The sequence below is a fragment of the Jaculus jaculus genome, chromosome 3 (genome assembly GCF_020740685.1).
Source record: "Jaculus jaculus isolate mJacJac1 chromosome 3, mJacJac1.mat.Y.cur, whole genome shotgun sequence".
Classification (NCBI taxonomy): Eukaryota; Metazoa; Chordata; class Mammalia; order Rodentia; family Dipodidae; genus Jaculus; species Jaculus jaculus.
This window is the reverse complement of record NC_059104.1, coordinates 96,906,585-96,931,912: the sequence shown is the minus strand read 5'-3', so window position 1 is coordinate 96,931,912 and position 25,328 is coordinate 96,906,585. Positions and strand designations below refer to the sequence as shown.

At 50.5% G+C, this 25,328-nt stretch overlaps 1 protein-coding gene and 1 long non-coding RNA gene across 2 annotated transcripts in view; both read right to left on the bottom strand.

Annotated features, from left to right (window-relative positions):
- Positions 1-12,344, bottom strand: part of Dscaml1 (DS cell adhesion molecule like 1) — a 379,187-nt gene extending 366,843 nt beyond the window's left edge. The window contains exon 1 of the mRNA XM_004667408.3: positions 12,188-12,344. Within this exon, the coding sequence (XP_004667465.2) occupies positions 12,188-12,233 (46 nt within the window). The 5' untranslated portion in view covers positions 12,234-12,344. The remainder of the gene's footprint in view (positions 1-12,187) is intronic.
- Positions 12,345-23,080: 10,736 nt separating this feature from the next.
- On the bottom strand, positions 23,081-25,044 carry LOC123459534. Its single transcript, XR_006636323.1, has 3 exons — positions 24,649-25,044; positions 23,543-23,964; positions 23,081-23,442 (listed from the first exon to the last, which is right to left on the bottom strand). It is a non-coding gene; the product is annotated as an uncharacterized LOC123459534 (long non-coding RNA).
- Between the last annotated feature and the right edge of the window lie 284 nt (positions 25,045-25,328).

Genomic DNA, 25,328 nt, shown 5'->3' with positions numbered 1-25,328 from the left:
ACATTTGCTGATGCCAATGCACCATGTCACAGGCACTGGGCTTGGAGACTTGAAGAGCAGCTTTTTTTTTTTTTTTTTTTTTTTTTTTTTGGTGGTTTTTCAAGGTAGGGTCTCACTCTAGCCCAGGCTGACCAGGAATTCACTATGGAGTCTCAGGGTGGCCTTGAACTCACAGTGATCCTCCTACCTCTGCCTCCCGAGTGCTGGGATTAAAGGTGTGCGCCACCCGGCAAAGAGCAGCTTTTTTAATTCACATGCACATGCATGAGGTAGAGGTCCCGCTAGTAAGGAAGCAGAGGCTCAGTGGAGTCAGCAACTTCTCCAAGAGCATACAGATAGGAAGAGGAGGAGCAAAGAGGACACAGTGGCTTCGTCCATGATCCCCTGGGATTCTCAGCTGGTTGAGGTGGGAGCATGCCTTGAGCCCAGGATTTCAAGACCAGCCTGGGCAGCACAGGGACACCCTATCTCAATAAAATAGAAAAAGGAAAAGAGGCAAAGAGAGAAAGAAAGAGAGGGAGGGAGGGAGGGAGGATGGGAGGGAAAGAAGGAAGAAATGGAAGGAAAGAGAGAGATAGAAAGAAGAAAGAGGAAGGGAAGGAGAGAGGGAGAAAGTAAGGAGGGAGACAGGGGAGGGAGGAAGGGGAAGGGAGAAAGGAGGGAGGGAGGGAGAGAGGGAGAAAGAGAAACAGAAAAGAGAGGCTGGGAAATGACTTAGTAGGTAAAGTGCTTGCTGCTCAAGAACGAGGGCCCAAGTTTGGATCCCCAGTTTCCATGTAAAAATACCTGATGAGGGGCTGGAGAGATGGCTTAGCAGTTAAGCGCTTGCCTGTGAAGCCTAAGGACCCCAGTTCGAGGCTCGGTTCCCCAGGACCCACGTTAGCCAGATGCACAAGGGGGCGCACGCGTCTGGAGTTTGTCTGCAGTGGCTGGAAGCCCTGGCGCGCCCTTTCTCAATCTCTCTCTCTCTCTCTCTCTCTCTCTCTCTCTCTGTCTGTCTCTTTCTCTCTCTGTCTGTCACTCTCAAATTAAAAAAATATATATATATCTGATGAGGTGGCACACGCATGTAATTCCAGGGCTGGCGGGGGTTGGGAGTGAAGGCAAGAGAATTGCCATGGGTTGTTGGTTAGGTTGTCTAGTTAAATCCGTGAGCTCTGAGTTCAGTGAGAGACCCTGTCTCAAAAAAAAAAATAAGGTGGAGAGCAACTTAATCTAGGAAGACACCTGACACTGACCTCTGACCTGTAAGCATGCACGCACACACACAAGCAAAAACCAAGTAAGATGGAAGGAAAGAGGGACTGAGGGAAAGAGAGGGTAAGGGAGGAAGAATAAGGAAGAAAAGGAGGGGGAAAGGAGTGAGGGGGAGGGGGTAGAGGGAAAGAAAGCGAGGGGGATAAGGAAGGAAGAATTAAAGAAGGGAGGGAGGGAAGGAAGGAAAGGAGGGAAGGGGGAGGAATAAAGGAAGAGAAACTCCAGAATCCAGCCTAGGGGTGGTGTTGGCTCCAAAGCTGGGCTTTCCCATCACATTGCTCAAGAGTTTCAAATCCGGGGCCTTATATGTTTTTCCTTCGCCTTTTTCCACAAGCCAGCTCCAATGTGTAAAGAATACTCCATGAAGAAGACCCGGGCTTTCCCCTCAAATCCTTGTCACTCCCCCCCCACCACCACCACCACCACCACCACACTCCTTCCCTCAGCCAGCAGAACCAGGCAAATTTACTGAGGGCAAGGAAAGGAGGGAGGGGCATCTCATAAATAAAGAGAGAGACATTCAGATCAACAGCAAAGCTGCTTCTGGTCAAAGAGGGAAATGGATTTTTAATAGAAAATGGAAGTATGGGCCTGGCTGTCATGTGACAGACACCCAGACTTAAACCCCTTTAATCTTTTCTACCCGGTTAACATCGAGCAACCACCCTGATGCTGTGTTTCATAAAACAGGCTCCAAATTGCTAGGAGATTACAAGGGTAGAAATAGCACAGCAGTATTTTTAAACCAGAAATCGCCCCCAGGCGTCTGGGCTGCCCCCAGGGTCACCAGTGGAACCTAAATAACCATCACATCAACTTGTTCACTCGCCCTTTGGCCGTCTGGGTAGCACATCAGGGATTAGTTTGGCAAAAGAAACCTAACACCCACACCAATACAGTGACACGCCCACCCACCTGCCTGGGTTGGGGTGGGGGTGTCTGGCTGCAGTCTGAGGTGCTGGCCCACTCAGCCTTCCTCTGGGCTGTACACGGACCCATGTCATCATCACCAATCCTCTCAAGTGACAACCAGAGGGGACTGAAATTTTAACACCTTGCCACCACCTCCAGGAAAATGAGTCATTTTTTTTTTCCCTCTTCCCCTACAATATTTACTCCTCTCATTCACTGGACTTTCCATGAAGAGCGTCTGTCACACTGGGGCCGCCACCCACTCAGAATTCCAGGGTCTACTTGCCCAATTACAGGAAGTGTGGTTGGGGAAGGTACCAGGTCTTCAGGGCAGTAGGAAAAAGAGGCAGGACTGAGGGGCAGAAGCCACCTTCCCCCATGCAGGGCCATGAGCTCCAGAGGACAGTGACCATCTTGGCAACCACTTCATCCCACGGGCACAGCAGTGGGCAATTTACATAGTGAGGAAGATCCCAGGTTCCAGTGTCATGCTTTCTGAGTTCAAATCCTGCTCTGTCACTTCCAAGTGGGTACGACCTCAGGAAAAATGACCTCCCCTCTCTGGCTGTCAGTTTCTCCATGTGTAATTGAAATGGCATATCCAGTGTCTGGTGAGTGTGAACGGCCAGTACCACTAAAGTAATGTGGGCTTTTGCTATGGGCATCGCCATCACAGCAGGCAAGCCGTAAGTACGTGTGGGATAAATGAGTCCTCAGGCAATAAATATTTACTGCTCACCTAAGGATGACAATGGGGATAAGAATAACTTAAGACAGTAGTGTGCAAGCATTAATATAAATACGAATCACCTGGGGGCTTGTTAAATACACGAAGCCTTAGACAGCAGATGCCCCTATGCCTGTCAGAGGGCCAGGAATGTTACCTCAGAAGCAGGTGCCCTCTGTCCACCCGCAGTAACAGCCCATGGGAAAAGCAGATATGCCATACTGGACTTTGTGTCACTCTTCCCGATAACGCGCAGCTTTTGCAGGCTAGGCTGACGAGACGTCTCTTCCATGTCTAATAACTCAGTTTGGTGGCGGAGTTCGCAAGTTGTATGAGGGATGAGGTCAGCACACTGCACTAGCTGCTGCCCCGCCCCGCCGCCTCCCTCTCGTTGAGCTCCTCAGGCAGGGGTGGGCTGGTGGGGCTCAGAGATGGATCTGTAAGCTTCATTGCCTCTGTGCATTTGCACACATAGCTCTCCAGGGGAGACAGATTAGGTACCCTTCTCTCTGACTATTCTCAGCCGACCCTGCACAGCCCTCATGAAAAGCTGGTACAGAGGGGAGACTGGCTTCAACCAACAAGTGTACTCAAAGCCCAGAAAGCCCAGCCAGACACCAGAAAACCCTCTTGTATGCTGGCGTCATGGAGACAGGCGAGGCTGGACTCTGGGGAAGAGGGGTGAGCCTCCCTGATGGCGCTTCCCAGGCAACCTGGATTGGTTGGGTAGCTTCATGTTAGGCAAGATGAAGTGAAGCTACAAGGATCAAGTTCTGTGCCTGCTGCCCTTGGCTTCCCCTAAAATGGGCATAATCACACCGCTACTATCTTCACTACCATCACTGCCACTATTGCTTTTTTCTTTTTGGCATCTTTTCTGTGCCAGGCATTGGGAAAAGCCCTCTCCTTGCAGCATTGTTCAGTTAATTCCTATACCAGCCCTTTAATGTAGCCACTGCTCAAAACTCTGTTTTCAAAAGACCCCACACTACAGGTAAGAGGATAGGGTCCTTTCCTGAGCTGACCGCCTAGTCATGCATATCCGTGTTACCAACGCTGACCTCCCTGGCCCCTGCCTGCAAGGCTCAACAGCCACACTGCGCACGGTCCATACTCAGGTCGTCTCCAATCCGAGCTCACTGAAGAAAGGCCTCTGATACAGGACAGCAGTCTGGAGTATGGTGATGCCAGTAGCTCACTCAGATGATCTCTGTTTCCAAACCCAGTGAGAAGCATTGCCAGGCTCTGGCCCCACGGGCAGCAGAAACAGGGATGGGTTTAGGGTTTTTTTTTTAAATTTTTTTCTTTATTTTTATTTATTTATTTGAGAGCAACAGAGAGAAAGAGGCAGACAGAGAGAGAGAGAGACAGAATGAATGGGTGTGCCAGGACTTCCAGCCACTGCTAAACAAACTCCAGATGCGTGCGTCCCCTTGTGCATCTGGCTAACGTGGGTCCTGGGGAATCAAGCCTTGAACTGGGATCCTTAGGCTTCACAGGCAAGTGCTTAACCACTAAGCCATCTCTCCAGCCCTAAGTTTTATTTTTTAAGATTCTTAGCACAAACATCCTTGTGATCACCAAATCCAATGTCAATGCAGCTACCCGTCCACCTCAAGGCCCCTGTACCATCAGCTCCAGGAGAAGTTATGAGTAACAGCTGACAGTCGGACAGCTTCTTTAATCTTCCTGCCTTTTCTAGACAGGGCCTGTCGGAAGAAGGCCCCTTATGGCCAGAAAGTTCTTCCTAGGGAGTTGGCTCAGACAGCACAGTTGTCCCCAGAGAATCCTAGATTTAGATTGCTAATGCTTGAGGGATTTAAGAGATTATTTTCTCCAGTACCCTCCATTCACAAAGCCTAGAGAAGTGGAGTCCATTTACTGTAGGGACACAGCTAGCCAGTGTCCAGGCTGGGGCCAGCGCTGTCTTCAAGTGCTCTTTCCATTCCGTCCACCACTGTTGGGTGACCCACAGCCTAGAAGCAACATGAAACACTGGGAAGATGCCAAGTGACCCAGCATCACCGAGATTAGGGAGACTCTACGTCTGCATCGGATGAGAAGGGTGCCATCTGTAAGTGGCTGAAAGATGGCAAGCAGCAGAAATTTGCCTGGATCTGTGGTCAAAGGCAGAGACAGGACAAGCGTAGCCGATCTAAGATTGCAAAGGGGCCGGGCTCTGTTTAAAGATGGGCTCTGAAGTACACAGAGCCACAGGGCAGGATGAGGAAGCTATAGCCTGGCAAGGAAGAAGTTCCCTGCTGAGGGCAGTTGAGGAGGAGAGGAACTGAACCCTGCAGGGCAGTCACGGAGGAGCCACATCTGACTGGGGGGGGGGGGGTCACATGCCATGTTCTAATCCTGGGAGACAGTTACTCATGGCACTCACTCACTTCCCTCCAACTCTGAAGGCAGGCCCCCATGGCTCTGGAAGGGCCATGTCAGCGCAGGGAGCCATGACCCTTAGAGTTTGCAGGGGTTCCAGTGTGTGCTAAGGCCTTCAGTGAGGTCATCCACAGTGGGACTCTGTGCCTACCAATTCTCTCACAGAAGACTGTGAATCTTCTGCAGGGCCAGTCACCCCAGGAGGAGTCAGTTAGGGAATAACTATGTATCTAAGGACCTGGGAGGGGAAGGGCAGGGGAGCTAGGGTGGACTTCGTCCCGCCCCACCAGCTCAGGGGCCACAGGGGGACTGCTGGAATATTGCTACCGGCAGGGCTGTGTTTACCAGCTATCTCCACGCTGATGGAAAGAAAAGTGAGGAAAATCCCCCCTAGGTGGGGAGTCATGGAGGGGAGACAGCCACAGGCAGCTATGAGAGAGACCTTCGTCATTCCCTACGATGAAATGACAGTAATTATACCTTACATTTTAGCAGAGCATTTATAAGGCTAAAACTGGTTGCTGTGGTTTTTACATGTGTGTGTGTTTATATGTTGCCTCCTTCAGTGTAAAAAAGAAATCATTGGGCCCATGATACATAATTTCAGTCCTTCATTCTTCTCACATGCATACAAATAACACTTGCCTGTGGGCTAGCAGGGACAGTGATTGTTAGGCCCATTTTACAGATTAAGAGGTAGAGACACCTGAATTATTTGGGGCCTTCCCTAGGTTAGGCAGACAGTGCCTTGCTTTCTAGGTCCCTGGACAATGCTCTGCAATACACACGCGCATGCTCGCACAAGCTCTCATCTCTTTAGAATCAGTTTAATGAATATGCAACTGGCATTTGAATAACTGTTCTTAATGAAGATGGTGACCTTGGAAACTGTCAGTGCAAGCATCATGTGGAGCAAGGGCACGGGGAGGGGGTAAGGGGTGCTTAACAGAAGAGGGGAGCAGCAGCTGGAGTGGTGCGGGTGGTACCCAGGGCTAATGCTGCTCATGCCACAGAAGCACTGGACATCTGTTCAGCAGGGCACACAGGCTGACGTGCCCACAGCCTCCCTTCACATACAAAGCCCTCCGGCTACAACCTGCCGTGGGGAGCCCCTGACCTCTGGGTCATACATTGCTTTCATGTGCCGGATTGGGTCATGGAGGGAGGAGTGACCAGGGACACCCAAGGTCGTGGGCTGCCAAGGGTGTTTTCTTGACATAGGATGACCTGGAAAGCAGAGAGGTTCATCCCAGAAGGGAGAGAGGCGCATCCAGTAAGACTTGAGAAACTCACCCTATGAGGAGCATTTATGCACACTTTGCATGGAAATAAATCCAGGATGGTTCTTGCTTTCACTATGCCAAGCATGGCACAGATGCAACAACCCGCCCCCAGCCCTTGCTGGCAGATATAAGGCCAGCCTTGGTCTTCCTCAAATCCAAGTCTAGACCCAACCAACTTCAGCCCTCCCACTTCCAGTGCTGCCCTTAGCCACAGTCAAGGGAAAGAAGGGTGTTGCCCCCCCACACCTCTAAGTACCCACGTGGTCTTAGTTCTCTTGCTAAAGGGGAAACCCGCAGGGGGCCGAGCTGGGGGATAGAGGGAAGGAGCTGAGCCCCTGTTCTACCTACCTACCACTTTGTCTTTCGTTCCGTTATAAGGACTAAGACAGTTGGCCTGGTCAGAAATGTGGGTGGTTAGGACAACTGCTGAGGGCAGGCAAAACCTGCAATTTTGGGGTGGGGGCAGGGGGATGAGGCAGTGGACAAGGAGACACCTAATGTTCAGTGAACACCAATTCTTGTCTGACTGCATCCTATGCTTTCTCTGCCTTGGTTTCACTCTAGAGCTGGAGGAAGGGAAACCCAGAGACTCCTGAAGTCACAGGTCTAGTAAAAGTGCAGCCAGAATGGAAGTGAAGGGTTTGCTTTGCCTCCAAATTTTCACCACGGCATCAGGTTTAAATCTTCTTTTTTTTCACACTCTAATATATAAGAAGAATTGGAGGGCTGGAGAGATGGCTTAGTGGTTAAGCGCTTGCCTGTCAAGCCTAAAGACCCCGGTTTGAGGCTCGATTCCTCAGGACCCACGTTAGCCAGATGCACAAGGGGCGCACGTGTCTGGAGGTCCTTTCCAGTGGCTAGAGGGCCTGGCGTGCCCATTCTCTCTCTCTCTCTCTCTCTCTCTCTCTCTCTCTCTGCCTCTTTCTCTCTCTGTCTGTCACTGTCAAATAAATAAATAAATAAAGAACTGGAGGGAAGTGTCCTTTGGCCCTTCCCCTCTACCTCCACCTCTAAGCTCCACACGACACCTTTTGGAGCATGCATTCTCTGTGATCTGGTGGACCCAGGCAGTCCTGGATCCGCAAATATTCAGAAACGTATCCCAGAAGGCCTTGGGGCTGCATCTGCCAGGGTGGGATTTGTCCAAGGTCCCCGAAATGGAGACAAGGCCATCCCTGAGGCCACATTCCCACTGCAGGCATCCCATCTGGCTGCCTGTGAGCAAGCACTGGGCTCTTCTGAGCGCCTGTCCTTCAAGCATCACTCCAGACTCTCCACGGTCTTCCCGAGTGACCGCACTGCCTCTCTTCCCACTGCTGCCACTGGAACCCACCCATACTGCCCTCCCTAAGGTGGGTTAAGAAGCCAGCTCTTCTCAGAGGCCACAACCCCTTCCTAAGCTGGTTGTCGAAGCGCTGGAGGATGAGAGAGCATTTTGCTTTTCTTCATACCTCCATCCCATCAGCCAGCGGCTCTCCACCTTCTGACCATAGCCCTAAGCACTCAGCAACTTCCGTCCTGAGATTAGCCCTGGGTTCAGATAGCTGGAATCCTGCAACATCAGAGGAGCACCCCACATCCCATTTGCTCTACCCCTCATTGTCCATTGCTGCGAATCCCACCCATCACCCCAGTGCCACTGTCTATCCTCGGCACAGGAAGGGGGAGCTGCAGGGTACCCCGTTACAGAAGGTGAGCTCAGTACTGAGCCCCTATCGGCCCAAACTCAGAAGCAAGACAGAAGTACTGCCAAAGATGCCAGGCCTCTCCTACTCATCCCCATTCCATGCAAGGAGAAAGTGCATGATTCCTTGGGTTCAGGATCCCCTTCACAGGACTAGGCACTCGGCCTGGCTAGGTGAGCATGCAAATCAATATGCAAATTATATAGAAATCTAGGCCTGCCCTTGAGTTTCTGGCACCTTGCCATCCCTGCTGCTATAACGCACCCTATCCGGGCACCTGGGTTCCAGCTAATCGACTAGGCTGGGAGCTGAGGAAACACTTCATTTCGGGGAACTAGAAGTTCCTTCCTTGTGACTACTTTAAAGGTCCCCAAGACACATCTCCTCCTCTATGAGCATATAGGAGGGGAGAACCTCCAGTCCAGGTTCTGTATACACTGATGACGCCCTCTGAACAAATGAAATCATCTTTCACCAGCCTGGGTAGGGACTAAAATCCCAAAGATAAACTCCCTAAATATATGGAGGAAGGCTTGAGGTCCACACCCCAGTCAAAGGTTGTGGGGTGCTCCGAGTACCCTCACCTTGTGTTTGGGAGACCCTGACCTACCTTTTTCTTCAGCAAACCGCTGCCAGGCCAAACCTCCTATCTGCTTGCCCGCCTCCTTCTTTCTAAGAAAGCGGAGCCTCTCTGACCCGGGCCAAGCATCTGTCCAACTTAGGCAACTGCCTTTGGGTCGACTGCTTATTTGCTTTCGATTTCTAATTGAGCTCCTCATTCTGCTGCAGAAATATATTAAAAGCAGCTGGGCTTTGATGCCCAGAAAAATGAGGCATCAGGAAGGCTTGTTGGGCATGACGGCAAATGCGTTCTCCTTCATGTCATTGGGGCAGCCAGGGCCCCTCTGCCCATCCGCTCTCTCCAGGGCATGCACTGGTCCTTACCCTGCCGCCCCTAAGTTGTATTTGCCACTTTGAGATTTTAAAAACATCTCCCCAGCAGCCCCCACCCTTTTTAATTAGACTCTGAACAGAATGCTAGAGATTTCCTTAATGGCCTGACAAAGGCTTTTAATTTGGTCTTCTCCAGAGAGAAGACCTGAGTCCCCATCCGAGAGCCTGGGGCAGGAAATGAAAAAATCAATGCGACCATTATTTTGGCTTTTAGAAAACAGGAATTTTAGTGCCGGGGAAGCTTGTTCTTTTACACAGTAAAAATGCAAATGCGGGCAACACAGATGCCTGCACGCTGGATGTAACAACCGACAGAGCCTCGCTGGGGTTCATCTGGCTGCCCAGACCTGGATTTGTTTTGGCAATAATAAGGCAGTTATTGGAGACTCGATAACCGATTATTAAAACACCTTCCCGGTTTAGTTCTGGGGAATCGGGCTGAGCTCAGGCTTCATCAAAAAAGAAAAAGAAAAAAAAAAAGGTATTTTGAGAGGAATGGAAATAACAGAAGCTTAAAACACATTCAATAACTGCTTAATTCCATCCAGAGGACGCTCCATCTCCCCCTGTTTTCTTCTCTCTCTCCCTACCTCCTCCCGCTCCTCACAGATGGACGTACAAATTATTGCAAGAGGATATTGTTTTCTGTAACAGGCTGGAACATTCACATTTGCATTTTCCTTGGTGCCGCGGGGGTGACTGGCAACGGGAGAGAAATACAACAAACCCCATCTTTCTTGCTTTCCCCACACCACATCTTCCCAGAGCTGCCTCCACCGCCACCCACCTACCATGCCACCCCGAGTAGAGCAGGCCCCTGGGGACCAGCCTGGCACCTAAGACCCAATTAAGGCACCAAGGGAAAGACAGGCCTAGCTGACGAGAAGGCCTGGCTTCCAACCAAGTGCTAGAGCTCTTAACGGTAGGGGCACCGGGGATCCTCAGACCCAAAAGCCACCCAGGGCCGCCATACCTGGTCCATCTTGCCTACCCAAGGCCCCCTCCAGTGGCAACTTTCTTCTGGAGTTGGAAAGGGTTCTTGCCCCTCCAGCTGCTGCCCTGTGGCTTTTCTGGGCCTTTCCCCACCCCCGCCCACATCTGCTCTGTCTCGATCAAGTAACTTGGGCTTTATTTATTCATGCTGGGCTCCAGATGGGGGAGGGCAGTGTCTTGCAGGTACTTGTTGAGGGTCTCCAGTGCTGGAGAACAGCGGGCAGGTGGGCGTGATGGGGACAAAGCCGCCTAGTGCGACAGCGGCCCTGGCCTGGGCTTTCTCGCCTGACAAAATAGGAAAGTGGGTGGAGAAAGCTATGGAGAGAGAAAGCCGTTCCTCACCTTATGTATTTTTAATATTAACGTAATTAAAGCTGTGAGTCTAACCAGCCTGTGGGGGTGGAGGGAAGCAGGAAGATCCCGGGAAAGAAAACTGAGGGGCGGGGGGGGGGGTGGCTTGTTGCTCTGCTAAGGTGGGATGAAGGGGTGAGATGTTGGGCCAAGGGGTTAAACAACCTAGACCAGCCTTGGTGTGCTGCCCAGTGGCCCCTTTGGGGTGTGAGAAACTCCTCTACTTAGTTCGCCATTGAAGGCCACCCACTGACCTGCACCAAGATCTCCGGATAAATCCCAGCAGTCTAGGCCACCACACTGCCTTTCACCCAGCCATATCGCCAATTAAGGGTTGCCCTCCTCCAGTAACCCACTGGCTACTGCTTTCGGGCTCGGGCTGGCTACAGACTCCAGGGCTTCGGAAGAGGAACTGGACCGGTTCCTGGGCGCTCGACCGCCCTTCCCAGTCGCCTAAGGAGCAAGAGTTACGGCTGGGCTGGCCCAGACTAATCGCGGAGGCAAAAGGGGCGGAGGGAGAAGCCGCCCTCGGGGCGCGAAGGAGAAAGTTCCAGGGCTGAGCAGGTAGAGAGCGAACCAAGCTTCGCCCGGGCTCGGCGGGCGCGCCAGGGCGCGGAGTTCGGCCGCCTCATCTCCCGCCATCTGCACGCCCAGGGGCACGTCCTCGGTCACAGCCTGGAAGCTCGAGTGCTGGCGGTGGCCGGGTCCCAACTTGATGCCCAGGTGGCTTCGGTTGGAAAGGTGTACCTCTTGCCAATGCCCGTTCCCTGTTACCTCCCAGATCAGGCGCGCACGGCGCCCCGGAGCAGGTCTTACTTGTCGGACACCTGGACCCACCCCTAGCAACCCTTTCTCTTCGGGAAAAGGGACACGCCCCCATCACCCCAGCCTGAACCCTTGTCCCCCGGTCCAGCGACAGACCAGGCACCTGAGCGGAGAGCCTCGCACCTTGGGGAGCGCTGCCCGAGATGGCCACAGCGACGCAGCGAAGTCGGGGCCGGCACCCGGGGCAGGGTGGTTGGGGAGGACTGAAGGACGGTGACCCTTGGGTTTGAGGAACAAACTTGCTGTCCGAGGGACCCCCACCTCTTCAGCTCTCCCCACCGTGCATCCGTGCAGGCGCGGATGAGCGCCATGCGGGTCGCCCGCATTCGCGCCGGGGCGGGGGCCGAGGCGCGGGGGTGGGGGGCCGGGGGAGGCCGAGGGGCGCACCGAGCGAGCTGCCGCGGGCGTGAGCTGCTCGGGTGCCACGTCCTGTATAAAGTCTCGCCCAGTGCCCCTGCTTTGGAGGGCACCCCCGGGGTCCCAGCTCCAAAGCAAGCGGCAGGAATTGGGTAAGGGTCTGGGGGGAGGGGTCCAAGGCAGACATGCGCCCCCCCCCTTAGGTGAAGGAAACGAGGGGCTCCTTCTTCGCCGCCCCCACGGGCAGCCCTCCCCCCGCCCCGCACACCGTCACGGCAGGCACAGCGGTCCCAGGCTGACTGTCATCCGGCCCTGGTCCGACAGCCGCCCCACCGCGTGCGCCCACCCTGGCGCCGGGCACCCCCGGGTCGGTTCCCGCCGGGGACCCGGGCACCAAGCGCGCTCCCCGCCCCCGGGCCTCGCCGCCTCCGCCTCCCAGCCGCCGGCGCGGGTCTCACCTTTGTGCAAAGAGTCCAGGAGCAGGAGGAAAGTTACCAGCCACATGCCATAAAGAGGCCTTATTCTCCGCGGAGGTGGTCCTGTGGCCGGCCGTGCGGCTGCGCCTCTCCCGCTCAGCGCTCTCCAGCCGCCCGCACGCACTCCGCGCCCCGCTCTCTCTGCTCCTCAGCCCAGCGCTCGGCGGCGGCTCCTCCCTCCTCCTCGGCTCCCCGGCTCCTGTCATCCGCGGGGCTGGGCTAGACGGACGCTCTCCCCGCCCCCCCTCCTCGCGGCCCCCCGATGGTGAGAGCCTTTCCAGCCCGAGTCCAGGCGTCCCCCAACCCCATAAGCCCAAGGGCAGGGGCGACAGCCGAGAGCCCAGACAGCCCGAGGGGAAGGGGGTCCCTGTCACCCATCAGCTCGGGGCTGCTCAGAGGTTTGTGTCATGTATGTGCCAAGATTCCACTATGGACATGGTCGGGACAAGGACACCCCGTTTCTCCTGACCCGGTCATCTGGAGTCAGTGCTTGCTTTCTCTTTTAGACTCAGTTTACCTCCATGGATGCTCCGGGGGAGCATCTAGACTAAGGTCTTTGAAGACTTCTGGTGTACTCTGCTCTCCGGGGCTCAAAGGAGCCTGACCTCCCAGTCCTTAGTCACTCCTGCGAGCCGGTGGGCTCACTCTTCCCCACCCCATGCACTGTCCAAATTTGCTCCAGTACGTGCTACATTGTGAGTATTTAAGCGTTCGTTTGTGTATGCTTTTCCTCCGCCCCTCCCCCTGCAGGGCTTTCTCACCCTGCAGAGACCGGTTTAGACCGTGTGCTCATCTGCATAAAATTGGCATTGAATAGGACTTGAACGAAGGCATCCCACCAGTTATCAAGCGGATACTGACCACCTGCTGAGCGCCCACTGGGACGGGCAGGCACCAAGGCACTGCTGACTTGGATCTTGCTGTTGTAAAAACTGGATGTGGTCCAAAAGCCTTAATTCCCAACTAAGAGGCTGGGCAGGGTCCAGAGAGGAAGTGCAAGGAGGCTGGAGAATGGACCAATTACCAACAGTGACCATCCCCTTCCACGATCAGGCAGGTGGTCGAGGATAGCCCAGGCCACTTATGTCCGCCTGAGCGTGCTTCCTGCCTGCTCCTAGGGTGGTGATTGTGAAGGATGAGAGGCAGTTGGGGGGGGGGGAGGGCAAGTGATCTTTATTTGACAGAGAAACAAAAGTCACTCCCCCAAGATGTCTCACCAAAGTTTAAGGAGCCAGGATTCACTTGGCAAAGCCAAAATATCTATGGAGCATTTTAAAATATTTTTTTGAAAAGTGTGCATTCACTTTTTTCGCATGGTAAGACACACAGAATATAAAATTTGCCATTTTATCCATTTTGAGTAATACTTCATAGTGGTACTAAATATCCCCATAATGCTGCCCAACCATCAACACCTTTCACTTCCAGAACTTTAAATATATATATTCATTTATTTATTTGAGAGAGAGAATGAAAGAAAGAAGCAGATAGAGAATAGGCACACCAGGGCCTCCAACCACTGCAAAGAAACTCCAGACGCATATGCCACCTTGTACATCTCGCTTACATGGGTCCTGAGAAGTCGAACCTGAGTCCTTTGACTTTGCAGGCTAAGCCATCATGCCAGCCCCCATTTAAAGAACTTTCTCATCATCCCAAGCAGAAATTCTGCAGCCATTCAACAATAACTCTCCATTCCCACCTACCCCCCTGCAGTCTCTAGACCATCTGTTCTCAGCTTCTATACATTACTCTTCTAGGTACCTCGTAATGAGTGGGGTTCCATGGTGTTGGTCCTTTTGTGTTGAGCTTACTGCACTTAGCATAATGTTTTCAAGATTTATCCACGTTACCACGGGTGTCAGAATTTCATTCCTTTTTATGGTTGAATAATATTCTATTGTAGGTCTATACCACATTTGTTTATCCATTCATCCATTAAATGAACACTGGGTTGCTTCCACTTTTTGGCTATTGTGAATAATGTTGCTATGAACACAAATGCACACCACGTTTTTATGTCTCTGTTCTCTCTATATCTATATATCTCTATATCTATATATCTATATATTTATATATCTATATCTATATCTATTCAGAAGTGAAGTTGCTGCATATGACAATTTTATGTTTAACTCTTTGAGGAACTGCCAGGCACATGTCCTTTATAAACATAGCATTTTAAAAGCTTAAAGGGTTCTCGCCTGCAATTGTCTCTGAAGCTTCCACAATGTTCCTTAATATTTTATCGGTCCCTTTTAAACAAGCGAGGAAATTGAGGCTCAGATTGTGCAAGATGTCCAGGTTGGAATTAACAGCAAGATTTGAACTCGGACCTCTAGAGTGAGTCCAGTCTAGAGAGAGCTTGTTCTGTACCATGCTGCCTCCCCTGGTGGCTGAGCTCTGAGATGTCATACCAACACCCTGAAACATACTTTCCACTAGATGACTTATCTGAAAACACAGCGTGGAGAACAGACACAGAGGGTGTGTCTGTGATGACCCAGGCCAGTGTTCTGCTTCTCATGTGAGGAAACTCACCCGCCACCCCCAGTGGAGAAATCATAGACATGCTGGGGGGGTCACACAGGGTGTGACAGAACCCATCTGTCTCCAGTCTTCTGACTTTCCTTTTCTCTCCACCCCAGCCTGTGGGACTCATTCTTCTGTCATGTCCCTTCCTGCCGGAGAAGACAGTCATAGGGAATCCAGCTATTTAAAACTAAGCCTATTGACCCAGAGCACCTGGTCAGGGCATACCTAAAATAAACCACTAAGTCAGATGGGATGAAAGGACTCTGTCCCCAGGGAAGGAGCTTGAGGAGACCTGGAATATCAGCACAGCTGCTGTGGCTCTGGACCTTCAGGCCAGAGATAGAAGGGGGGCCTCCTTTCTTCGTCCACCTGAAGTACCTCCTATAACCTGAGTGTCCCTTTCATGCAGGTTACACACAACCTGTGTGATAACTGAGCTGAGATCATTCACCGTGTCTGGCTGTAGTCTGCCATTCCCTCGAAGAGGAAGGATGTTTGTGGAACTTGGAAGACAGGAGGAAGGACAGGTTCAGGGAGTCCCGCTAGCAAAAAGAGGCTTTACAGTATGAGACTGTGGACTTGGACTCAGGCAGGCTGGGTTCGCAGTTCAGTTTTCTCTGCCACTTGCTAGGAGAGTATATCGTATTCAACCCTGATGTCCCTGCCTGGAACGAGGAGATAGCTCAGCATCTTCAACACGAAGGCATAGTTAGGATTAATAAGGGCACAGAGCAGGTAAATATCATCATGTCATTAACTTTGCTCACAAGGACCTTGACCTGTGTGACCTGTGGGAAGGAAACAGCTCTGTTGAGGGTGGAGATGTCGCCCTGCACCCCATGCCGTAGCAAGGCCAGAACTAAGGAGTTTTCTGGCAAGAGGCTGCGGAAATGCAGGTGATACTCTGAGACTGGAAGAGCCTGAGACATGGCTAAGAAAGGTAACAGACAGGCCTTGTACCTTCCATATTTACCTTTTCCTACATTACATCCCTCCCTAGGATTTGGGAGAAGATCTTTGAAAATGACAGCTTGACTCAAATGTATTCGGAAGTCCCCTCTCCTGCTTGTGTGGGTTGGGGGTGTCACAATGACAGAATCCTGGAGGAGACAGTGAAATTCAAGGCCAGAGAGCTGCACATTTGGTTTTATCCACTCTGCACCATCCTTAACTATGGTGACTTTTCCCCCACAGCTGACATTTCGGAAGGCTACTGCTTTGATAAAAAGGACACTTCCTTCGCCTTCCTAAATTGGATAAGATCCCCTCCATCCCACATACAAATATAAGCACACCAGAACGAGCACAAACACAGTCGCCCAGGAAAACATTCGTATGTACAGGTAAACATAAACATTTAATGACAGGCACACCTGTGCATAACTGTGATTTGAATACAGTCCAAAAATTCTGCATGGCGCTTAAGCGTATGCTGCAAATTTGTGGGATTCATTTCTTGTAGGGCCATATAATCCGGTTAAAAGCAGTGATAAATGTCCAATGTTTTGTTAAATCAGAACAGTGGCCAATGATCTGGCTTTATTTTATTTTATTTGCTGCTTTTTAAGAAAGAAAGGAAAAAAAAAAGAATGTCAGTTGCAGCAGCCTCATGAAGTCATTAGGAGGTTGGGAGGTGAGCCCTCTCCAATTCAGGTTAACTGTGGATATTTAGGGGGGTATTATTTGGCCATGTTATATTACAAGTAGAGCCATCATGTGAAATAACAGATGTTTTTATTATTTAACTCAAACAATGAACTTATGTATTTTGGCTACTTTTCTACAAAAAACAAAGGCATAATTATTTTAACAAAGCCTTCATATGTGCTCAGAAATACTTTGGCAATTTCCGTATAAATATGGTTTTCATAAAAGGAATCAATACTGAACCAGGTCAATCTTAAAAACTTAACACTTGGGGTTATGTAGCTAATTTGAGATTGACCTTCTTGCTACTTATTCATTGATTGGAGGAGGAAAAAAGCACAAGAATTTCCCTGCTTATTTTTTTTCTTGTTTGTAATTGATTTCAATGTTATATGCTGAGTCCTGGGCCACAAATCAAAAATCCTAGGTTCTCACATCATTATAGTTAACTTATATAGCTTTGTTGCTTAGTTATCCTGGATCCCCATTTCTTTACCCAAACTGAGAGAATTGGGCTAAATGAATGCCAAGATCCCTTCCTAAGTGGAAAGATGAGGCAAACTCAAGTATTAGGTTTACTATGTGCATGTGTGCGTGCGTGTGCGTGTGTGTGTCCACAAAGTTTACATGTTCTTTAATGAAGGGGGAGAAAACCCAAATTACAAGCTTTCAAGCACAGATGCTCAGAAATAAACAAACATACACAAATAACTACCTTTTATTCATATATACACGCGTACTCTTAAGCTATTTTACCTCTTTGAAACACTCTTCTATCCATAGACTTTAATGCTGATCCAAGAAGGTAGTGTGTGTGCCATTAGATGATCCCGGTACTCCTTAAACTGAGAGTTCGTTACTTGGGGGGAAAGGGGTCCAGTCTGTCTTAGCAGGTTGTCAGAGCATCTGGCGTTCCCTATCACCTCCGCGGAGTGCAGAGCTGGGAGTCCCCAAGGTTTCTCCTCTCATATGGGGGCTCTGGGTCTTGCTGCCTTGCCCAGGCTCTGATTCCAGCAAGACTGGTCTGGTGCTATGGAAGCCCCAGTAGTTCCTGGTATAACTGTCATCGCTCCTCTGCTCTCCTCTCCAAGCCTCCAGCTGGGAGACTGCATGAGAATCCAATCCAGGATGCTGAAGGCCACAGGCTGAAGCTCATCATGCCATTTCTTCTTAGGGGTAGGGCTGAGGGAAAAAAAAAGCATAAACAAAACATAAAAAAATCTAGGGCTGGAGAGATAGCTTAGCAGTTAAGGGGCTTGCCTACAAAGCCAAAGGAATCAGATTCAATTCCCCAGGACCCACGTAAGCCAGATGCACAAGGTGGCGCATGTGTCTGAAGTTCATTTGCAGTGGCTGGAGGCCCTGGCCCACCCATTTTCTGTCTCTCTCTCTCTCTTCTTTCTTTCTCTCAAATAAATATTTTTTAAAAATTCACACCCTTACTTTCCTAAGTTGTCCGGCAGATCTCTGACTCAGGTCACTTGTGAACATCTTCATCCAATTTTATTTAACTATCTTCTATGCTAAGCACCTTCTGTGCATTTTTTTCACTCCATTCTCCACCCTTGGGCCCCTGCTTCCCCTGTTTCATGCGCTATCCTTACGTAAGTCTGGTCAGGCACGCCAGGACCCCTGTGGCCTCCTCTGGGCTCTGGTTGCCATGCTCAGATGGAAGCCTGTGGCACTCATCCCCGTGTGGGGAACCGCAGCTACCCCACTCTCACCTGGATTGTCTCCTCATGACTCTGTACTTCCCAACTCCTCCAGCTTCATCTACGGGCTCTCCCGTAAATGCCGTCTCATGGGTGCTAGTCACCTGCCTACTGTGCTCCTGTGTTACAGCTCTCAGAAGTAGACTTCCACTGGAGTCTAAGCCCTGAGCTTTGCAGACCTCATCCTGGAGCCTCTGAACTCCCAGGGCAAACTCTTGGTAGGTCACTGGCTCCTGAAGACATACTGGCCCAAAAGCCAGAGAAGTCTTAGCAACTACCTGCTCAGCTCAAATCACCGTCACCATCACCATCATCATCGCCGTCACCACTGTGTGATGATTTTGGGGCTCTACATGCTTCATGTCTCCTTTCATTTAGGATCTTCACTGAACAGGGTCAGAAAGGGCCAGAACTATTTTTTTCTCATTATAAAAAATGAAGCAGGGGCTTCATGAAGATTGCTTAGTGGTTAAGGCACTTGCCTGCAAAGCCTAAGGACCCACGTTCGATTCCCCAGGACCCACCTTAGCCAGATGCACAAGGTAGCACATGTGTCTGGAGTTTGTTTACAGTGGCTAGAGGCTCTATTTTGCCCATTCTCTCTCTATCTGCCTGCCTCTCTCTCTCAAATAAATAAATAAATAAAATATTTTTAAGTTCTTTTTTATTTTATTTATTTGATAGCAAGAAAGAGAGAGATAAAGAATGGGTGTGTCAGGGCCTGAAGCCACTGCAGATGAACTTCAGGTGTATGCGCTACCTTGTGTATCTGGCTAACGTGAGTCCTGGGGAATTGAACCTAGGTCCTTTGGCTTTGCAGGCAAGTGCCTTAACCACTAAGCCATCTCTCAATGAAGCAACTATTGCGCTGCGGGGTTGTGATGTGTCCAGCAGCAGGTTCACCATGGAGATGATGAAGCTCAAGTCAGTCAGAGTCCTTCAAGATTGGGAGTGTGTTCTCATGCTCAGAAGTTATCAGGAAGTGTGTGGAATAACCCAATGCACTACAGCCACAGCCACTATTTCTTTTCTCTTCTCTGACATCTCAGGAGATCTGGTGGGCACTGGAAGGTCTGACCTAGGCTCTGGGTTGGTGGAATGTATTTGTGTGGTTCACAGACAGTCCATGCCCCTGTCCCAGGCCAGGAGCAGCTTGCAGGAACACTTCCCCATGCCTGAGCAAGTTCACGTGACTTTTTTTTTTTTTTTTTTGGCTTTTCAAGGTAAGGTCTCACTCTAGCCCAGGCTGACCTGGAATTCACTGTGTAGTCTCAGGGTAGCCTTGAACTCATGGCAATCCTCCTATCTCTGCCTCCCGAAAGGAATGCGCCACCACACCCGGCCTGACTTTGTTTATGACACAGGATCTTGACACATAGCCCTGGCTGGCCTTGAACTCTTGGTCCTCTTGCCTCCACTTCCAAGCAGTAGGATTACAGGGTTGTTCCACCCTGCTAGCAAGCTCACCTGGTTTTATGGCATGAAGTTTCAGGTCTAGAAGTGAACTCACAGCATGCCCTGTGGCCTTTGCTATTTGTGCCAGATATCTTGTGGGAGGAATTGACGTATGGAATGCATGGAGCCAGAATCTGGTCTGTGTAAGGTGGCAAACCAAAGTCCCATTTCAAAAGAGAACATTGTAACTGGGCGTGGTGGCCACACACCTTTAATCCCAGCACTCAGGAGGCAGAGGTAGGAGGATCACCGAGAGTTTGAGGCCACCCTGAGACTACATAGTGAATTCCAGGTCAGCCTGAGCTAAAGTGAGACCCTACCTTGAAAAACCAAAAATAAAAAAGAGAACATTGTAGAGATGTGTCAGGCAGTTAGTTCAGGTAAATAATATCTGATGAGATTTTGTGATGTTTGTGGTATTTTTTGTGTTTTTCACAATTTAATATTTTTATCTTTCCACATTATACAGTCACATTTTACCTAGTTTTGTATCTTTAACTTTATATTGTTTTCCTTAAAGATCTCCAGCTACAAATAGTCTAAGCTGCAAGCCCTCCAAACAAATACTAATTCATCCCAAGACTCCCCTGGAGTCCCCAATGCTACAGAGCTGGTCAGGCATAGGTTTCCTGGACTTTGGCCGGGACTTGTCCTCAGATTGCATGTAAATTACTTATTTGTACCATGCTATGCCTACTTGGAGTGCCACACCCCCTGGAAGAGAGCTTCCTCCACAATAGAAAAGAAGCTAAGGCCACGGTGTGATCGTGACCTTGACTTGGGTAATAAAAGTTCTCCTGGGTTGGAGAGATGACTTAGCAGTTAAGGCACTTGCCTGCAAAGCCTAATGACCCATGTTCAGCTCCAGATCCCATGAAAGTCAGATGCACAAAGGTGAGGCAAGTGCAAGGTCGCACATGCCCACTAGGTGGTGCAAGTGTCTGCGGTTCAATTGCAGTGGCTGAGGCCCTGGTGTGCCAATCCTCTCTCTCTCTCTCTCTCTCTCTCTAGCTCTCGCTCTCGCTCTCGCTCTCACTCTCTCTCACTCTCGCTCTCGATCTCACTCTTGCTCTCTCTAAAAACATTTAATTCTTTTTAATTTAAAAAAAGAAAACAGGGCTGGAGAGATGGCTTAGCAGTTAAGCGCTTGCCTGTGAAGCCTAAGAACCCCGGTTCAAGGCTCGGTTCCCCAGGTCCCACATTAGCCAGATGCACAAGGGGGCGCACGTGTCTGGAGTTCGTTTGCAGAGGCTGGAAGCCCTGGCGCGCCCATTCTCTCTCTCTCTCCCTCTAGCTGTCTTTCTCTCTGTGTCTGTCACTGTAAAATAAATAAATAATTTAAAAAGAAAACATTTTCCCTAGAAAATCTGCCAGCTGTCCATGGGCTTGACCTCCAAGTGCACACAGTGGACAGGATGATGGTGGCTTCGTGCCTCTCTAAGCACCTCTGCAGGACGCCATCTCTCCTGAGACTATCCCGCTAGCATGGACGGCTGAGAACTTTTCAAAGTTAAGACTCATTAGAAGCCATCAGTACTCCCTTTAGCCACTCTGTGTAGGAACAGTGAGCTGCCCCAAAATTCTGCCTGTTGGAGGTTAGTCACCAAGCCAGGGTGGCTGGTGGGAAGTGGCATGGTGCTGGGGCCAACAAAGAACAAATATGCCAATGTGGGGAGCACAGGCCGATTGGAAGCTCTGCACCTGGCCCTGCCTCACCTCCTCAGTAGTCCCCTGTGCCTCCTCACGGGCTCTCTCTCAGTCGTGGACTGGATTCAGTACCATCGGTGCCAAGGGCTCTGCTTTACCCTGACAAGCATCCTAATTTTGTGACCCATGCCACACATTCAATCCTGTGTTGAACTCAAAGCTTCCTCAGCGCTCTGGAGGGGGCAGAATGGGCCTAATCATTGCCGGAGGACAGTTTTTCACGCAGTTGAGAAGAGTTACCAAGGGGACATCTCCTTGTGCTGGGACACCTCTCCCATCTCTGTTACTTCCCCTGGCATGATTTACAAAACCTCCTCCATACCAGCGTCACTTCTGCTTAGTTTTAAGCCCTGATCTATCTCTCTCTCTGTCCCTTGCTCTGCGTCCCAGACTGGCCTTTACCTTGAACTCAAGTTCCTCCTGCCTCGGCCTCCCAAGTGCTGGGATTACCACTGTGCACCATCACAACCAGCTAATCGCTCTCTTACAATTGGATGAACCCACTCTGGAGGAAGCTCAAGCCACCAGGTATTACAGCTGCCACTCCCACAAGGGATCCCCCAGCTCTGACTGTTGCTCCAGAGAATTTCGTTTGGTTTTGGGGGAACTAGCATGCCGGTGGAGCTGGGTCCCTTCACCGTGAACTGCCCCTGACCTTGCCTCCACAGCCCTGCATCCCGGGTGGGTTACTGGGGAAGGGGTAAAATTCAAAGCATCACTTGATGGAGTTGGGGAGAAACAAACTGCTGGCTGGGGCAAAGGTACTCACATACACAGGTGACAAAGTCTGAAGTCCCAGCCCAAGCCCATGGGAAGGCAGAGCTTGGTGGAGAATTCAGTGGTGAGAAGCGAGAGAACCTACCTCAGGCCTCAGTAGCATTGAATGTGGCATCCTTAGCAAACTTAACCCTCTCTTCCCACACACACCATTTCTCTGACAGGCTGTCGTGTAGCTCAGGCTGGCTCAGACTTGCTATATGTAGTTAAAGTTGACCTTGACCTTCTGATCTCTCTGCCCTATCTGCTGAGTTCTGGGATGACAGGAATGTGCCGCCACATTCCACTTTATGTGATGCTGAGAATCAGACCCATAACTTTATGCAAGCTAGGCAAGTTCAGCTTGACCCCATTTTTACCAAGCCCAGCTGACAAGGTGAAAAGACGGAGCATGACGTTTCCCACGTGCCACGGGAGATGGCTGCATACTATAGGCAGAAACTAAAACCTGGCCAAATGGGTTTGGAAAACACCAGAGTAGCCCAAAGTAAGTGATTTTCCCTTCAGAGCCTATAACATGCTGGTGGAATATTGAATATACAAGTGAGGGAGATGGCTCATTTCTCACTTCTATGAGGCTGAAGTTTTTGGCCTTTTATTGTGCCCAACCCATTTGTTACCCCCAAAGGAATCACACCCTGGACTTCTCATTCATTCATTCATTCTGCTGTTGGTGATTGAGCCCAGGGCTTTGAGCATGATAGCCAAGCGCTCTACCACTGAGCTATATCCCTAGCCCTGCTTATTCATCCTTTTATCCATTTTGTACACAGCTAACCCTCCCCACCCGCCACTCCTAAGGTGCCGGCAGGTACTAAGAAGATCCAATTTGGGGCCTCTGCCCTCTGGCCTTCCCGGAAGTGAGGAGGATGGCTAGGGAGCAACTCAGAGAGGTCCGAAGCCAGAGCAGGAAGAATCTGGAGGGCACCTCATGTGGGCCCCTGTTCCATAGGCCCAAACTATGGCCGGCAGCTGAGAGACACTTCAGGTCAGCACAGCCTGTGAATGACAGAGATATGTTCTTGTTTATTTATTTTTTGTTGTTGTTTTAAGACAGGGTCCCATGGAGCCCAGACCATCCTGGAACTCATTAGGTAGCCACGGATAACTCTGAGCTTCTTGACTTCCCAAATGCTGGGGTTGTAGATCTGCCCCACTACACCCGTCAGAGACAGGGCTGTTGACCACCAGGCCTGCACTAAGTCCGCAGTGGGGTTCACGTCCCCACTGGGCTCTGCTCTGCTTCATCCGCTCATCCCTGACCTTCAACGCTCAGCGTGGCACCAGACCCCAGGCGGGCCTTCTGTGAGAGTATGCCAACTCAAGCTAGGATGGTGAGGCGGGCTTAGATGACTGCTCGAATCTCACCAAGGACTGAAGCTCCATGAGGCTGCGAAGAGGTACCTGAACGCAGAGAAAGGGGTGGGCAGTAAAAACCTAAATAGGGCTTGAGCCGGCTTGAAAGGAAGGATAGGGTCAGCAGAGCCACGGGGAAAGTACACACCTGGTATCTGGAGTGGCTTCACTCATCTGAGACAACCTCACACCAGGGTTGTGGCCCTTCAGGGATGTGTCTTCAGAGACACTTCGCTTAGGACACTGTAGCCACAGTTGCTGCTCCTTTTGGTGAATTTCATCCACAAACACTGACAGCTACCAATCACAGGGATGGTCACAGAGTACTGGCAATATCCTGCACTGGGGGTGGGATATCAGATTGTAATCTCAGTTAATCCTCCAAACAGCCCCAGAAGGGCATGGCTATCATTACCATTGTGCAGATAATGACACTGAGGCTCAGGGAAATGAATCAACTTGTCCACCACACACAGCCGGTGAGTGGAAGCCTTGATCCGGGGAGTCTGACTGAAGATTCCTCATTCTTTGCATGGTTGCTAGTGGTTGTGACAATGTGCTTGCTATTACCTTTTAGAGACAGATTTACAAGATGAAAATTTTCAAACATATGAAAATAGACAGAAGAATAGATTGGACCACCAGGCCCAGCTGCATCTGCTATTGACTTACGGCCAATCTAGCTTCATGGATTACCCCCCACTCAAACACCCTCCCATCACCATGGAGTATCTGAAGGAAATCCCATGCACTATATATAGAATATCACTGGAGATGTGTTATTGTATATCCCTAAAAGTCGAGACCAGATCCTCATTCTCAACTACAGCATGTCGTGCCCTCATAACTGAGATGTGTCCTGGGCCAGGAACATTGCCACCTTGGTCGCCCACCCACTCACTAAATGTCAGGCTGACCACTACACCAAGAGGCCGAGTCTGTGGGCATAGATATAACTCAGAGTCCTCAGACCCAGACCGTACAGCCCAGCAGAATGGCTTATCTGAGACTCCGGTCTCTGTAGATAAGAATCTCTGTCGGCAGTCTTGCTGGCACCTGGATGTAGTGGTCTTTTGCATGGTGGGGTTGTTACCATGAGCACAAGTCTTTCCAGAACAGCCTGGCCCTGGCCTCCCACCGTGTATGTATGTAATCTGTGTTTCTGCTTCAGAGTGGTTAGACTGTGCCTGGACAGAAGGACTATCTACTCTTGCCCCAGTCCAAGTGAGTACAGAAGAGTTGACGCTTACATACCTGGAGTCAGAGGTGTCCTGTGCATCTCATGAGGTGGTGGATCACATCTCATTTTCTGAATTCAACACCTATCTTACGAACTACCATTGTGAAAGACCAGAGATGGGGTAAATTTTCTTAGTAGTTTGGCCAGAAAAGGATGCAGTACTGAAAGTGGCCAGCAGGTGTCTCCCAAATACTGAGCATTAGAAACCTTGGGGCCATGTGAGGGCCATTCCAATGGGATTAGTGGTATTAAATACTTCTAAACCTGGGGGAAGCGGAAGAAAGTTAAGCGTGTAGAGTCCCTCAGAGAAGTCAGTCTGGCTTTACCCAGAGGTCAGGTGGAGTTCTGCAGAGTGAGATGTTCACTCACATCAGATGTTCACTTCCCCAAGGCTGGCATCAGTAGTCCCATTTTACAGATGAGGAACTTGAAGCTCTGGACAGCAAGCGATTGCTAAAAGCCACACAGCCACTAGATGGCAGAGTTGGGATTCCAACTCCAGACTCCTGACTGCATATTCTAGGCGCTGCTGAGGCACAACCCTACATGCCTGCCCTTCAGGAATAGAAGTGACCTATGACTGTCCCTTGCCCCTCTGGAAGTGGAGAAGCATAGACGCTCCTGAGGGCGCTGGCAGGAGACATGCTGTCTGTCCTTTGGGAACATCTCTCTCTCTGTGGTTTTCAAGGTCTGT